The following is a 15883-nucleotide window of genomic DNA, read 5'->3' as shown; positions in this document are numbered from 1 at the left end:
TTGCATAAGTGACAGTATTGCACCGGGGGTGCGATATGCAGTCGGAACATCAAGCCAAGCCAAGTCATAAGTCAGCGATTATAATAATAGATGACTTGGACACTAGTCTAGTCGCTCTTTGATTTATATCATCGATATTATTTCGGTACAAGTGATAATATGTTTATCTTTAGAATAGTCTCAGTACTTTGGAATTCGTTGGATAAATGCTTTTGAATATCGTAATGAAAACAAATAATTTATGTAATATTATGAATGGAGAAGAAAAATTGACGCGGAATTTATCAGTTTAGAAAAATATTTAGATGTAGTCAAAATACCATTAGCATAATGTGGGTTTTATAAAAACATCATAAGCACTAAAGATGCTTCATAACCATACAGATGGTACCTATATACCTATTTGACTATTACGCAAAGGCAATTATAAAAAGACGTATTACGACTATTCTTATAAAGTCGTTTGTCATTTTCCTACTAATAATATAAGTGCGAAAGTTTGTCGAGATGGATAATATGTTTGTTTGTTACTTTTTTACGAAAAAACTACATTACGAATTCTAATAACATTTTCTACTCTGATAGCGTAACACCTATGATACTTTTCCCCCTGAAAATATTTTCGGTCGCGATTAGTAACATAGTAATAAATCAAAAATCTATTACTAGTAATCAATATTACATTAAGATGAGTAAGGAAAATAATTAGGGATAAAAATGATGACGTGTCGTTGTGCTGGGCACTGGGCAGTTTAGAGTAGTAGCTAGTTCGCGGCTTAGGGCCGAAATAAAACTTTTAGTAGCTCTAGTGATGCGCGTTATCTAAGAAAATTATGTCGATACATCACAGACACTTAGACACTAATATTGATAACCAAAAAAAGTATTGCCTTTCTTTTTTATGTCTATTGGTAGGTACATATTGCTTTGTCAGTTTTTAAATCTGAATGATATTAAATATGTCTGCATTTTGCAACGCTCATAAGCGGACATACAAGTTCCGGAATCTGTTAATCTGAAATGTAACTGAAAATACATTTTGTTAATTAATACGCCTGATGACGGATTATAATCTGTCTCCATAAAACAGATATAATGAAATGAAATATCGCTGTAATTAACAACATCGTAATGTACTGGTTTTACCATGTTAATTATATTGATTTATGCAATATTTATACTGCGATTATCAGATTAAATTATTGAACACTTAATACACACAGATTATGGGTATGATGTTTGGTGTTTACCAATAACATAACCGAATATTTATTTCATACGATTGAGAGGTAACCTTCACATTATATTTCGGATTTATGATTTACTATTAGAACCTTTGGGATCAAAAGTCAGATCTTGGTCAAGTACCTACTACATGAATCCTACAAAACACAAGCATAACAGGGGAACTATCACTTGTCTCAGTTGACAACTATTTAAAAACCACCATGCGGTACATTGTTTTCTTACTTAGATTATAATGATTAGCACGTTACGTCAAAGCAGCAATGTACTGAACAGTGACCATAAATTTGACGCACACTAATTGTCAATTGAGTACGCAGAAGCTTTGTGTTATCGATATCGATAGTGACCTAATCGCATCACTATAAGCGGTCGGCGGGCGCGCGCGGGCGGCTGGCGTACTGGCCGGGCGGCCGGCATCACATCCGAACGAACGAACGGTACCACTCGCCCGCGCCGAGTTTACCACCCCCGCACGTCACTACCACTACCCACGAGATTCGACTTATTACGAGAACAACCCTACAACCACATTTGGAATATTATTGTTGTGCTGTGCAGTCTATGTTTGGATTATATTAAGTGACTTTTCAGGTAAGTCCTTACTCTATGTGGTTTATTGCACTTTAAACTTTTGTACACTTTTAGCCAACTTTTCTTATCGTTTTCCTTTTTCATAATTTTATGTACAAAGTTCTTAAGTTTTAAATCATGTTTTGTGTATAATTTTAAAATACAAATTAGTGTGTTTTCTCAGGAGTTTATTTCAATTGTTTTTGCGAAAAAAGGTTTTCTTTAGGTGATGTTTTTAATTTTCGCGGGCAACTCTACCTGTTTTTAAGAGCTCTTCCAATTTATCACTCATTTGAAGACTTCCTCTATATTAAAAAAGTACTTGTTTATTTACTAACGTTTATTAATTCTTACGAACTTAAACAAACAATTTGAATAGAAACTATAATAATAAATATTAATTAAATAAAGACAGGTTAATCTAAATGGTAATTCATTAATAATGGTGATTTATTTATTTCTATATTTTTGTGATTTCGTATAAAGCCAATATTTTCAAACACTTAATTCAGCAGAGATTAAAACAATTTTTTTTCATAAAGTAGGTACTATCAGAGCTTTGACTAAAAACATTTCAGACCCTAACGACGGTGTTAAAGGGGATCGGTAGTGATGTAGAGTCGTAGTCAAAACAGTCAAAGTATCATAGAAATAACTTCGACCATTCAATGAAGTAGTTTTATTTATAAGTATGCTATAAAAAGAAGGTTATTTAAAACATGTGATCTGCGTACACACGTCACCAATGCTTTGCAACGTTCCGAAATAGTCTTATTCATTTTGACAACATCATAACATTAAATGGCGACCTTTACATAAACTAATATTCACTTTATAACATCACGGCTGTGAAACCCAAAGGTTTAGGCTGAGGTGAAACAAACACCCGAATTTCGCGATTTACAATGTCAGTCCCAATTGAGGACAAGTAAAGACTACGATATGCGAGTATTGAGACGAGCCTTTTGCCATTTATCGGATATGTCATCAAACTCCGGGCTATGTAACTTGGGTCATTACAGCTTTGACAGCTATCCTATATCCTTCGTCCTTTCAGTATCTCCATTCTCTCTACTACTATCGACTACCGACAACCGGCTTATCATCGAGAAATTTACAATCTGATCAGCGCCTCTAACAGGCTTCGTAGGAACTATTTTGGCAGTACATTTTAAATGTCAAACTTTTGTTAGTCGTCAGTAATGACTGTAGAGAATCGTGCTACTGTACTGTTAAAATTTTCCGACGGCTGAGGAAACAATGACAAGCTTTTGGCCTTTTAAAAAAGGTCTGGCGTTTACGGTCTCTGATCTATTAAGCATTTTTTATATATAATATGCACTAGCTGACCCGAGCAACTTCGCTTGCGTCACATAAGAGAGAATGGGTCATAATTTTCCCCGTTTTCACAACATTTTTTACTGCTACTCTGCTCCTATTGGTCGTAGCGTGATGTTATACAGCCTAAAACCTTCCTCGATAAATGGTCTATTCACCACAAGAATAAAATCTCTTCAGCTTTATAATATTGGTATAGATAACAGCTTTTGCTGTTTTACAAAAGTAGCTTTGTCCCAACCTCGGTACCGTGGTACCCGTCGTACGAAAATTAATCAATTTAGGTTACCCTTCGATATCTAACTGGTTATAATCTACTGATAACGATTTGAGCTATGTTAAATATTCGTTACTTTATGATAACTATTGATTTTACCGGCTTCTTTATGTTTGAACTGCTCAATACTTTGCTATAATAGCTTTTATCGGTGACTTTCAATGAGACAAGGCAATCTATGGTAATAATTAATATTATAATAGGTTCGGTATTTTATTTTACGTAGTTTGAATAAAAATGAAGCTGTATTCAAATTCTGTAATCGAGATCGCCAATTTTAACTAAATAGGTATACTGATTGCTTTCAACGTTTTGTAAGTTAGTAAGTGGCGATGTTTTTGTTCTATATTTTATGTATATATTTTTCTATTGATAATTTAATTCTGTTTATATAATTATTACGTAAAAAATAAAAGTTTTGTTTTAAAAAGGCTTTAGATTTATGAGCGAGAAAAGGTAAAATACAATATTAAAAATAAATTGCTAATGAGCAATAATAGTAGTTTATAGATAGACAATAACATTCAATTTACTTTTATGATAGTCATAAGCTTTTTATTATAGTACATACAACATAAACAACTTAACATTGTTACTATTAAGTAATTAGTTAATAATATAATTACCGTTTAATAACTTCCATAAGTCAGAACAATAATACCGCACCCATTAATAGTTTTAATGTTTTTTTTACTTAGAAAATACATTTTTCAAATTTTATCGCATCAAGTGTTTTCAGTTACAGGTCATTTTAAATCGTATTTATATTTTTATTTACACATTTTTATGGAATAGTTGTTCCAATATATGAAAGTTAATTTCAACAGTTTCAAAAACAGTATTGTAATTATTTAAACTTATGTCATTTCTATTTTACATAATAATATACTAGGTAGGTATTTAAATTAAATTTATTCACATGAGACAGTGTGTGTACATTACGCACAATCCGCGTAAGTTTAGTGACTAATGCGTAGGCCTTGATGGGACAAAGCTCTAACCGTCACTAACTTCAAACATATGCCGTGAATATGTTAAAGTAAGGAAGACGGCATATCAATCGATATTTTTCTAAGAAGATACGTAGAAGAATGTGAAAGAAGTGTTTGTCCTGTTCTTTACGATTAAGTATGACTTTGTTGTTGGATGTTGAAACGTTCTCCTTTTCATTTCTCTTTCCGATGAAAATACCCAGTTTTAAGTAAAATGTAAAATTTTATGTTTACATTAGATAAAGCGAGAAATTTTAAATGTTTGTTCATTAATATATGCGGAGTCATTGATATACGTAACTAAATTTAACCCATATGACATGTACTGGGTATCCTGAACTCAAAGGTTTGATTCCTACTCGTAACCAATATTTATACAGATAGAGCTTAATGGATATGTTCCTTGCTTTTGTAAGTACTCTATTTTTTTAAGCTCGAAAGCTGCCTATTCGCAAAAGTCACTCATTAGGTAACTTATCCAAGACTACTCTACACTTATTAAGACTTATCCAGTATCAATTTAACACATTTAAATTAGTTAATCGACCTTATTACAGGTCTTACTTCACTCTCGTAAGTCGATGACGGACACTGACACACAAGTGCGTCACCTCACCTCGCGCGAATAAGTGAAATCACCGGATAAACATAACATTTACAACAGGAACACACAATCTACTTTTAATTTAAAAGGATGAAAGGAATATTCCCGGAATGTTTTATTCAATTTAGATGTAACTTCGTCGGTGGTCAAAAAGAAGTAAATCTGCTTGCTTCATAAACATGACAAAGCGAATCCAATATTTGGTTCTGTAGAATCCTTAGCGGGTTTATGAATTTTCAAGTTACTCTCATACAATAAGAGATAAAAACTACTATAATTTTTGTAGACTCTTAAATTGCCAACAACATTAAATTATACTAAATCAACTATCAGTAGGTACCTATGAATGACTCTTACCAAGTTTATTGATGATAGAGTCGTCAAGTTATGAAATTTAACTAGTGATTTCGGAATTAACTTAAAAAATATTGAGTATAAAACTCAAGGCATTATTCCTATTTATAAAAAGCGCTTATTATAAAAAGTGCTTATTATTAAAAACTTCCTTATTATTTCGCAGTTTAATTATTTGATTGATATAATCCACCACTGTAAGACTATACATGCACTGGTTTACAAACTAAACAAGACTAAACTTTACCGCCATGAAATAAAACAGTCTACAATCGATGACTAATGCACAACAACATTTATCCCCGAACAATTGACATCAATAAGTGCGTAATCTAAAGCTACAAGATTATGTTATAAACTTTTTACTAAATGTTATTTTAGTATTTCACTTATAGGTATACTCGTATTATGTCGGTGGAGTAATTTGGTTCGGTTGCGTCAAATCCGGTTGCAGCAGCGCTGGACTTGGCACAGGTGTACATGATTAATATCTCCAACATTTTCAGCTCAATAATAACTTGTACACCTGGACTTTACTTGCATATATGTTTACAGACAGATTTAAGTTAATAAATGAAACAAGCGTTTTAGAAAACTGGATGTATTTTTTCTTAGCCGTAGGAGAACTGGAATAACAGAAAACTAACGACTCGTTATTCAGTAAGCATGTCGTACTGACAATCTGTAAAGTATATCGAAGAAAATGCCTGTGAAATAGAAAGATCTGTGTAGTGGGTATGAGTTATTTACGCACAGGTAGATTTAGAATAATACAAAAGAAAGAAGAATAAATAATGTCGGGATAGGCATATTTTGGCAATAGATCGCTTCCGGCGACTATTATATCATGTGACAAATAATTTAACTATAGCACAGGCCTACTCTGAAACAATCATAAATCTTTATGCTTTATGCCTTTCGTCTCTACTGCATGTATTCTAGCATATTTAATAACGCCAAATAGATATTATTACAGAAAACATGATATTTTTGCACTTTTTATACTCGGCTATGAGAGTACTATAAGTAAGTTGTCACGACCTTTAAAATGATGAACAGTCTTACACGTAATTGAAAATGGATGTTGATATCAATCACAGTCAGTTTTCTCGTGTTTTTTTTGCAACTGTTTGTGTATTTGTAATACGACACGAGACTATAAGGTGTGTACTTTGATGTGTAAAATATAAACATTGTAAAGCTGCCAGGAGTGTTTTGATATCGTGCCCTCTGTCGCCGCTACTCGCCACCGCTGGCCTGCATTCCTCGTCTGTCTTCGGTGAAAGATTGTAACACCGAGATGACCTGTTTATGTTGCTTATAATAATACGCACAGACTTCTGCTAGAGTCTTATAGCTAGATATCTTGTGTCTTTCGCTTTGTTGCTCGATAAAATTGTTATTGTTTAGAGATAGAGAAGCATACCGATTAATAACTATTTTTTCCAATTGGTTCCGTAGATTTCTAGTAGCAACACGATGAATAGAGAAAAGGGTTTTTATTAAGAGGCCTCTTATAACAATGTAATGACTACATTTTCATAACATACCTCTATAAGGTTTTTTTGTAATTTAAAGAGAAACTGTACGATGGGTAGAGAGATGAGTTTAAGAGGCTTCATTAAAAATGAATTGATTACCATATAAATACAATATGTTTTTGTAATGTCAGGAGTAGAGAGAATACAAGTGTATATTGACATATGAATTCTCTTGTGACGACTACAATAAAAACTACAGTCAACTGCTTTACTTTAGTCACTTCAAATTTATTAACAGCGGGATACTGACCTGAAAAACGGAATTAGAAAACAATATATCAATCCGAAACGTTCTTTACAACAATTCCCTCTATTTTTCGTTTAAATGATTTCATTACAATTCAACACCTGTGTACGTTATTTAAATGGAGGTCGTTGGAAATGTCTGAAAGTGTAAAAGCTCGTTCAGGTGCGCGCGCGCATGTGGCCCAGTTCCACGTCCTCGGCTAACAATAGCACCCTCAGGCACCCTGTATATTATTGTGTGACTGGCCAACGTTATCATAACGTTTCATAATCGTTTGCGTAATTTCAGCGGGGTTTAATGGAGGGAAAGAAAGAAATGGGCGGTTGAAATTATGACTATGAGTGAATTTCAGGCACTATACGAACCATAGTGTACTTTTTGTAATCTACTCTTTAATACATAAATGCATTTAGGTCCTGAATACATTACGTATTCAGGTATGATATAGGATAAAATTAGTCTAAATACATAATTAACCTAAATTGAATTTTACGAAGTGCGGCTAGAATAATAATTAGCCTCATGAGAAGATTGTGTTATTATGCAGGGAAGAATTTTTATTATGTATAGCTCGGCTTTTTATTGGTATTTAATTTTGCAGTCGCAAAACTACATTATGTGACAACTCGTATGAATTAGCACGGTAAAGAAAGTAGTGCACAATTAATCAGGATCTATTATTAAAGAATATAGATGATATAGGTTAAAGTCGTTTACTCATTCACACCTATACAAATCATTCAAATGGTCGTTACTTTTGAAATATTGGGCTGGCAATACATATCTTATTTCACAATTTTAAAAGATTTACGTTGAGAGACATTGAACTTTTATAAAAACGTTACATCGAGGAATCAAGAGAATAAGTATGAGTTTAGGATAAAATTAGTTTCTTTATTAACAAAAAGGTGCCATATTTTAGTTTCCACTTTATCCACTTACACCCACTCTCCATTAAATATAAAGTAACTATGTATTTACTTTCGTGGTGAAATCATTTTTATGACTTGCAGACATTATATAAATAAAATTAATTTGAAAAATTATATAAAAAACATTTTTATAATTTGAAAATCTATGTTTAAAAATAAAAATATTACTTCAACTAATTGGTTAAAGGATCGCGTGCACATAAATCTGTTGTGAAATATAAAAAAAACTGTCAATATTTATGCCAAGACAGAAAAAACCACACATTTTAAAATGCTTGCAAGAAAAAACAACAACAGCTTGTATGATTCAACAGATATTTTGCATATCTGTTCTTCACCTCAAAACGATTGTTAGTATAGAAAGATCACTATAGAAATAGATCATGAGAAGAGTAGACAATGTCTACAGATTTCAGATTAAAAGAATTACCAATCTTGAAAAAAACAATAACAATGCAATGTCTGTGCTTCGCTGCGTCCTGTTATTTAAGAACTAAACTAAACGAGATATTTTATTATAAGTATTTAAAAAATTAAGAAAATATAAACAGTTTATAGGACTATGAAAAGTATAAGTTTTGGTTTGGCAGTTTCGCAGATTAGCCCCTGAAAAATAATTCTAGCTCTATAATATTCCACATTACTTCGAAACTTTGTTGATTCTTTTGTTTATACAGAGTATGTAGAACGACTATGGCAATTTGTTAGTCACGTAGGTTTGGAAGACGCAGTTAGTGCCTAAATATAAGTCTGGCCGGTAGCCACGTACTATAATTATAGAGAGAGTGCCAAAATTCTATTAACATTACATACCATCTCTGGCATCAATACTTTATGGTCATTCGTCTTGGACTCTGACTAATTGCTGTGGACTTTCAACGAAAGTACATTGTCTCATAAAAATAAAAGTATACTGGCAAAGTGCACTCAAATGCTTGTAATTGATCTTATTACTTTGACAACTAAAAAAATGCTTCATGAAATCTGACGATACGTCTAAGGTATTCAATGATATTTTATATTTCAAGAAACTTCTCAAAACAATTAAAATAGCAATAGCAAGTGCTACCATTCAGATAATAGACCCACATCCAGAGAACATAATAATATAATGTGTGCATGAATATGCTCATTAATACCCTACAAATATATCAATTCACGATGTTGTACGCAAAGATCTCCACACAACAAATTTTCCGCCGAGAGGTGCACAAATCCGTTGAAACTGCAACATAACGCTCCAGTTTCCACAAATAGACTTTCACCTAGCTCCCGACCTTGGCCGACTGAGCATATGGTGTGGCTCATGTGTTTCCCAAAAATGTGTGTTTACATCTTCGCTCAACGATTACTCTTGTTTCAGGTCGTGTTTGTATGGACTGCTGAATACTTACGAAACGAAATATAATGGCTCAGAACGGGTAAGAAGTTTTGCATTTTTTTTAATAATCAAGGCAAAGATTCTTAGCAACAAACTTTGATTTGAAAATAATCTCCACTGTATGGCACGGTGCTGATTTAGAATCAGATCTATTTCTGTTTAATAGTCCATATTAATAATAATAGATATCATTAATCCCATTTCGTTATTCAAATCTGGTGCCATAAATCTTAAAACTAACGATTCAAATTCCGAATGAGGAATGGGCACACGACACTATCATCAATAAAAAAGTTCTATTTCGACAATCGCATCAACGGTTTCCGTATAACCTCAAAAGTAGAATAGGTTAGCTCAGACGCCCTCAGCCAAGCAGCGTATGTCCACGACGATGTCAGTTCATGTAAAAATAACGCGAAACTTGGCTGGTTTCCAGGTACGGAGCCGCGCCCGTCGCTGGACACATGGGCAGAATTCCCAACTACGGAAAAACTCAAGTTAATGTAAGTTTTAATTTTTTATGTTTATGAATAATTTGTTTGTTAGAATAATATGGATAAGATTTCGATTTTAAAAACTATCTTTGCACGATGATAAAAATGCGGGTGATAAAATTGTGTATTTTCTGAATTTCAGCCCATGGGTTCCGTCGAGCCCCCAGCATGCATCCAAAACGCAATGATGACGAAAGATAAGAAGCCCTTCACTTACACACCTGGAGGCCTCGACCTGTCCCAGATTCGTACTCCAAGCATGGCACGAAGGTTGGCCCGCCAGCGATCCTGGGAAGAACGCGAACAACCACAGTACGCACAACAACCTAGTAATGGCAACTACCATCCTCAGGGAGGTCCTGGAGGACCTATTCCTCCTCCTCCACCGCCACCAAAAATGCCCGTCCCTCCCCCTCCCCCTCCTCCGATAGTTATTCAAGTCCCCGACTCCAAGTCCCCCAAGCCAATCGTACCAGGCGAACGACCCGAAATTGTAATTCCGGAAAATCCCATCGGAATGTTACGAAAAACGAACAGTCCTTACCACTGGGAGGCTGAAAAAGCTGAGTTACAGAAGTTAGGAAACACACCGAGATATGTTGATAAGGTCCCAAGTCCTCTGACTGTTAAAATGCCTCCTTCCTCCTTTACTCAGCAGCAGCCTCAGAGCTATACCCCACAGAATAACTACCAACGTTCTCCTTACGCTCACCAGAACCAGCCCGAGAGCCCTATTCACAGGCCCGAGGCCAAATACGCTCACCAAAATTCGTCATCTCCCCACGGGTCACCACCCACACGGGAATTATTACAAAGACAAGACTCACAATTCAACAAGAGTCCTCAACCATTTTCTGGTCAAACACCAATTTCAAGTGGTTCTCCTTATTCACCTAGTCCCAATAATAACTGGAGGCAACCAGAAAAGAGAGATTCTCCTGCTAACAGTCCACTTGTACAAAGCCCACACTCACCTCAAATCAATCGTGGCGCGTTTTCCCCTAGCACGCAGCAGTATTCACCAAACACTCAGCAATATTCACCAAATAACCAACAGTATTCACCCAATAAACCTCAATATTCACCAAACTATCAAAACCAAAGCCCACCTACCAATTCTGGTCCTGTCTTCCACACATTACCTCGAGCTGGCCAAAGGAACGTCGAGCCACAGAACAATAATGTGATGTATAATAATACGAAACCGAGTCCTCCAACTGAGAACAATACTGCGCCCTGGAGAACACAAACACTTAACAGACACCCTCGGGAGCCAGAAAACCAGCAAACTATTTATAACAATGTTAATTCAAACCAAGAGCAAGCTTACACTCCACCATGGAAAGTCAATCAGGCTAATAACAATGCGGCCCAGAACGAAAATGCTTACGTTCCTCCATGGAAACAGGAAAGTAAGCCTCAGCCACAATACACACCACCATGGGTACAAGCTGCGAATAATAACAGGGCAGAAGAAAATACCGCGCCGTGGAGACATCAAGAACCACCGGCATCTCCACCAAAATCAAACCAGGAGCAGCCTCGTTACCAGTCGACCATGTCTATTCCCGTAACTCCTAGAAGGCAAAACCCACAACCAGAATACAATAACGCTCCACAAAAAGAAGTTGTTTACGTAAATGAAGAACCTGTATACTTCTGCCCAGAGAGTCCGAAGTCTGTTCCTCCATGGGTCAAGACACAGAAGGAAAAGACGAAGACTCCACCACCCGCATGGGTACAGAGGCCGTTGGAAGCTAGGAAAAGTCTATCTAGGGAGTTGGCTACTCCACCACGTGATAACCAAGAACCTGAATGGGTGAGAAAGAGTAATGAAATGCAGAGAGGAGTACGCGAAGTGGTTAGCCCACCTAAGTACCAACAGCCGGTACAGCCTTCGTGGTCTACTAAGCCTTCAGAAAACCGTAAGAGCTTGCCTAGGGATAATGGGCCTGGCTCTCCTGGTACTAGGGTAATTCCCATCCAAATGGAGGTTTCAACGACTGAGACAAGAGATAATAGGCACGGTGGTCAAGGAAACCATCCTCAACTAAGGATTACTATTGGTATGAACCCTAATCCTCAAGACAATCGTGCGCCTTTCTCACCCCCGACACAACGCATCATGAGGGTGTTGTCGCCACAACTTGTACGGTTAGAAGATAACAACCCACAGCCTGATTTACCGACCCTGAATAGGAGTTTCCAGGAGCCAAAGACCAGGATAATCCCCATTCAGATTGAAGGAGCCAATGGCGGTTCAAATAAGAGGTAAATATTTGAGATCATATCAATTTATTTCGAAAAAATAAAAGTAGAATTGCACTTTTTATCACTTATTGCCTAGTTGTCTACTACAAATAAGCACTTGTGTATTGCACTTTCTACGCAATGTGCACAAAAGATTATAGTTATTTCTATATTTTCGATCATTTTTATATTTAGGCACATTTATATTAAGTGTGTAGTTTATGTCCCAAATATTTTATACATTTACTTCATTGTTAAACACAAACAAGTCTACTCAAACTCTGAATTTGCAAGCATATTATTATTTGCAAAGATACCCATTACACAAATCGTATAATATCTAGCGTATATCATGTTACAATTGAAATCCTCGTTTCAGCTTCGGTGGGCGGTACTAAGGAGCTTCTGGTCCAAAGTAAACAGTTTTTACTGCACAGCTTCTCTCGATGACTCAGTGTTACGCTTGCTTTATATTTAGCACTCTTACAACACGATCTAATTATAATTTCTCACTAATCGAATCACTCTTTGCTAACGCTACGCCATAATTAATTGGCGACTCAGGTTCATCACGATCTTTAATATTCCATTGCGGGTCATGGCTCATACTAAATTTTGTAATATTTTTGACTCCAATACAAAGTACTTTTAACTTTGTGTTGTTAATTTTGAATAACGTTTTCAAATTGGCTTATTAATTTTATTGTAGTTATTAATCGCGTGTATAATGTATCAATTAAAAGATTAGTTTTGTTTTGCAAATATAAAAAATAAAATAAAAAATATTGTACAAGAATAATAAAAAATAAACAATAACTGCATGACAGAAAATTATTTGACAAAATTAACCAAAAATACATTCTTAAATAACTGTTACAGTAGATACTATTAAAACCTAAACAATTCTAAAACATTTGTATCAAATTCATTTCAACCGTAAACTGACAAATATTATTAAAAACTTAACACAACTTCAGTCTAAAAATATAGTTATTATAGAATAAAAATACCATATTACTCAAAAAATGGTTTTGTTACAGCTAAAATGATTTTTTCTCGACAAAAATGTACTAAACTCGAACCGATTTTAATACTTAACCAAAACTAACCCTACAATTCTTATATTTTCAGCGTCTACTATCACAAATTCACTCAAGAAGGTCCTCCACGTCAGTCGAAGGCATTCAGGGTGTTGCAGATCATCACAGGCACCGAAGACAATGACGATATTCAAATGATCGAAAAACATCACGGGTTCACTGACCTCTAGATCTATGGTACGATTGTATAATACATGTATTTATAAAAATATATAAATAGTATTAACGAATTAGGTAGTTATTGTAATCTGCGCGAGGTATTTTATAGGTACTTTTAATTATTCGAAAATATGGTATTTCATTCGACATAAATCAGATTTATATATTAGGTTAAAAATCAAGTCGCCCTAGTTATAAGGTATTTCAGATTCTAGTATATTTTTCATATAAAAATATTATGTACATCTGAAATTGGCTATTATTAATTTAGTTTTTGGAACCGGGTTCCAATAACGTTTTAGATTATAAGTACTTATTATATGTTAGCTTAATAATTGGGATTGAAAGAAGCTATTTTTGTTTATAATTTTTGTATAATAAAAATTGTAATATATATTTTCGTATATAAAACAAAATGCTTACAAATAAATAACTTTATTTAAGTAATAACGAAGAAGTTATATATATACGCACAAATTAATTTTAATATATTGATGAGATATATATTATTTTGTATATACTAAACGATGAATGATAATAATTATACGTTTGTATATAATTCGAACTATATAGCGAATCGAAGTTTATATGCTTTTATATTTCGTGATCTTATTAATGTGCTCATGATACAGCTAGCTTACCAAAGAATTGTTAGATATATTTAATAAATTATTAAAGTAAACGTCAATTTACTTTTAATTATTTAATTAATCAATTAATTATGTAAATATTATAATTATTATGAGAGTTACCTGATACTTGAATTATAGATCTGGTACTTGAATTATAATTATTTTATATTCCTGTGACTAACCCACCTGATATTTTATTTATATTATATATTATATATTTTGATTGCTATTACTTCCATATTATTATATTTATTTATCGATTCCTTTATCCCTATTAACATTATATCTAACTTATATATATTTATTTTACGAGTACGTAATATATATTTTTTGTTTGGAGCGGATTCAAGAAGTTACGGATACTAACAAATTAACTAAAGATTCGTGTTTTCATAACGATGTTGGCATTTCCGATATTCCCAAAAACCATGTTTTGTGTATTGTTATTAACAAAAAATATTGTTTTACTTTTTAGTGCACTGACTGGCTGTATGTGACAATAAATATATATTATTATATGTATTTGTAACAATATTTATCTATTTTATATTATATTATATTTTAATTGTACGTTTGTATAATTATTATTATGTATTAATATTTATTTATACGGATATTATCAATAACATTTTTATCTATATTACTTATATATTTTATATGTGTATATATTCCGTAGCAAGTTCATATATATTTATTTGTGTACTATTTATGAATCTATAATATGTATCTATAGTATAAGTATGTATCAAAGTCAATTATTATTTATCTGTATTTGATGTTATATTTATAGCCAGTCATTAAACTATAAATTATAAAAAATATTGAAAACAGACGAGGGGTGTGGCAATCTAGTCAGTGTGATCTTTTCTAAGTATATTATATTATACACATAGGTATTATAAATAATATATTATAATTATTATAGATTTTATATTTTGCTTAATCCTATTGCATATATAGTTGTAAGTATAATTTAATTTTATAATAAAATGTATAAAATTGGATTAGTTTTTTATTCATCTTTGCTTTCCTTGTCAACATGGATAAGTACGATATGACTCTCATACTGATGCCTATTAGCCTAACTATTCCATAAATACCCAAAAAACAAAACTTTCTTCTAGTTAATTACAATAAGATGACAGAAAAATAAACTTATTCATTTTAGTACTGCGATAAATGTAGTTCATTCATAGAGCAAGTAAAATCTTCACACAGTTAAAAGTATACGTTATAGTAGCAAAAAAATAAGGCATTTTGAGAAAATCTCACATCGTTTTACGCACATATTAAAGGCAAAAGTATTTACGTTATAAATCTCACTAAAATCTAAGAAATAATTCACACCGCCATCTATGATTGCGAAGGTACATTACTGATACATAAGTCGAATAAAAACAAAAGTAAAACAGTATTTTGAATTCTGATATTTAAAGTCTATATATCTAAAAGCATAATATCTCAAATGATTACTACAATTAGGTTAATATTTCTATGCATTTCGAGAAATTTTCTATTTTATTAGGCCACACATTTCAGAAATTCGTTTGAATGGTCTTCTTCACATTTTCTTTCCTGATGCGTGAAGCTTTTCTCATACGTAGAAAGTGTAAGATTGTGAAGTTCATAGACAATAAAATAGATGGCGTTGTTCCTAAAATCTAATTTGAACTAGGTGATAAAATTCTTCCGTCAAACTCTTGGCACTAGATACCTATTATTTGAAAAATGGTAAATTTTATTTTCTCAATATTTGGATCGAGG

The 15883-nt window shown here is 33.3% G+C and overlaps 1 protein-coding gene across 1 annotated transcript; it reads left to right on the top strand.

Moving 5' to 3' along the window:
- Nucleotides 1–1629: 1629 nt before the first annotated feature.
- On the top strand, nucleotides 1630–15123 carry LOC142982436 (uncharacterized). Its single transcript, XM_076128950.1, has 6 exons — nucleotides 1630–1839; nucleotides 9467–9524; nucleotides 9921–9987; nucleotides 10121–12249; nucleotides 12608–12643; nucleotides 13360–15123. The coding sequence occupies exons 2-5, from the start codon at nucleotides 9511–9513 to the stop codon at nucleotides 12624–12626; spliced, it is 2229 nt and encodes a 742-aa protein (XP_075985065.1). The 5' UTR covers nucleotides 1630–1839; nucleotides 9467–9510; the 3' UTR covers nucleotides 12627–12643; nucleotides 13360–15123.
- The last annotated feature ends 760 nt before the right edge of the window (nucleotides 15124–15883 follow it).

This window comes from Anticarsia gemmatalis, chromosome 21, assembly GCF_050436995.1.
Source record: "Anticarsia gemmatalis isolate Benzon Research Colony breed Stoneville strain chromosome 21, ilAntGemm2 primary, whole genome shotgun sequence".
NCBI lineage: Eukaryota > Metazoa > Arthropoda > Insecta > Lepidoptera > Erebidae > Anticarsia > Anticarsia gemmatalis.
This window is presented reverse-complemented; position numbering and strand designations above follow the sequence as displayed.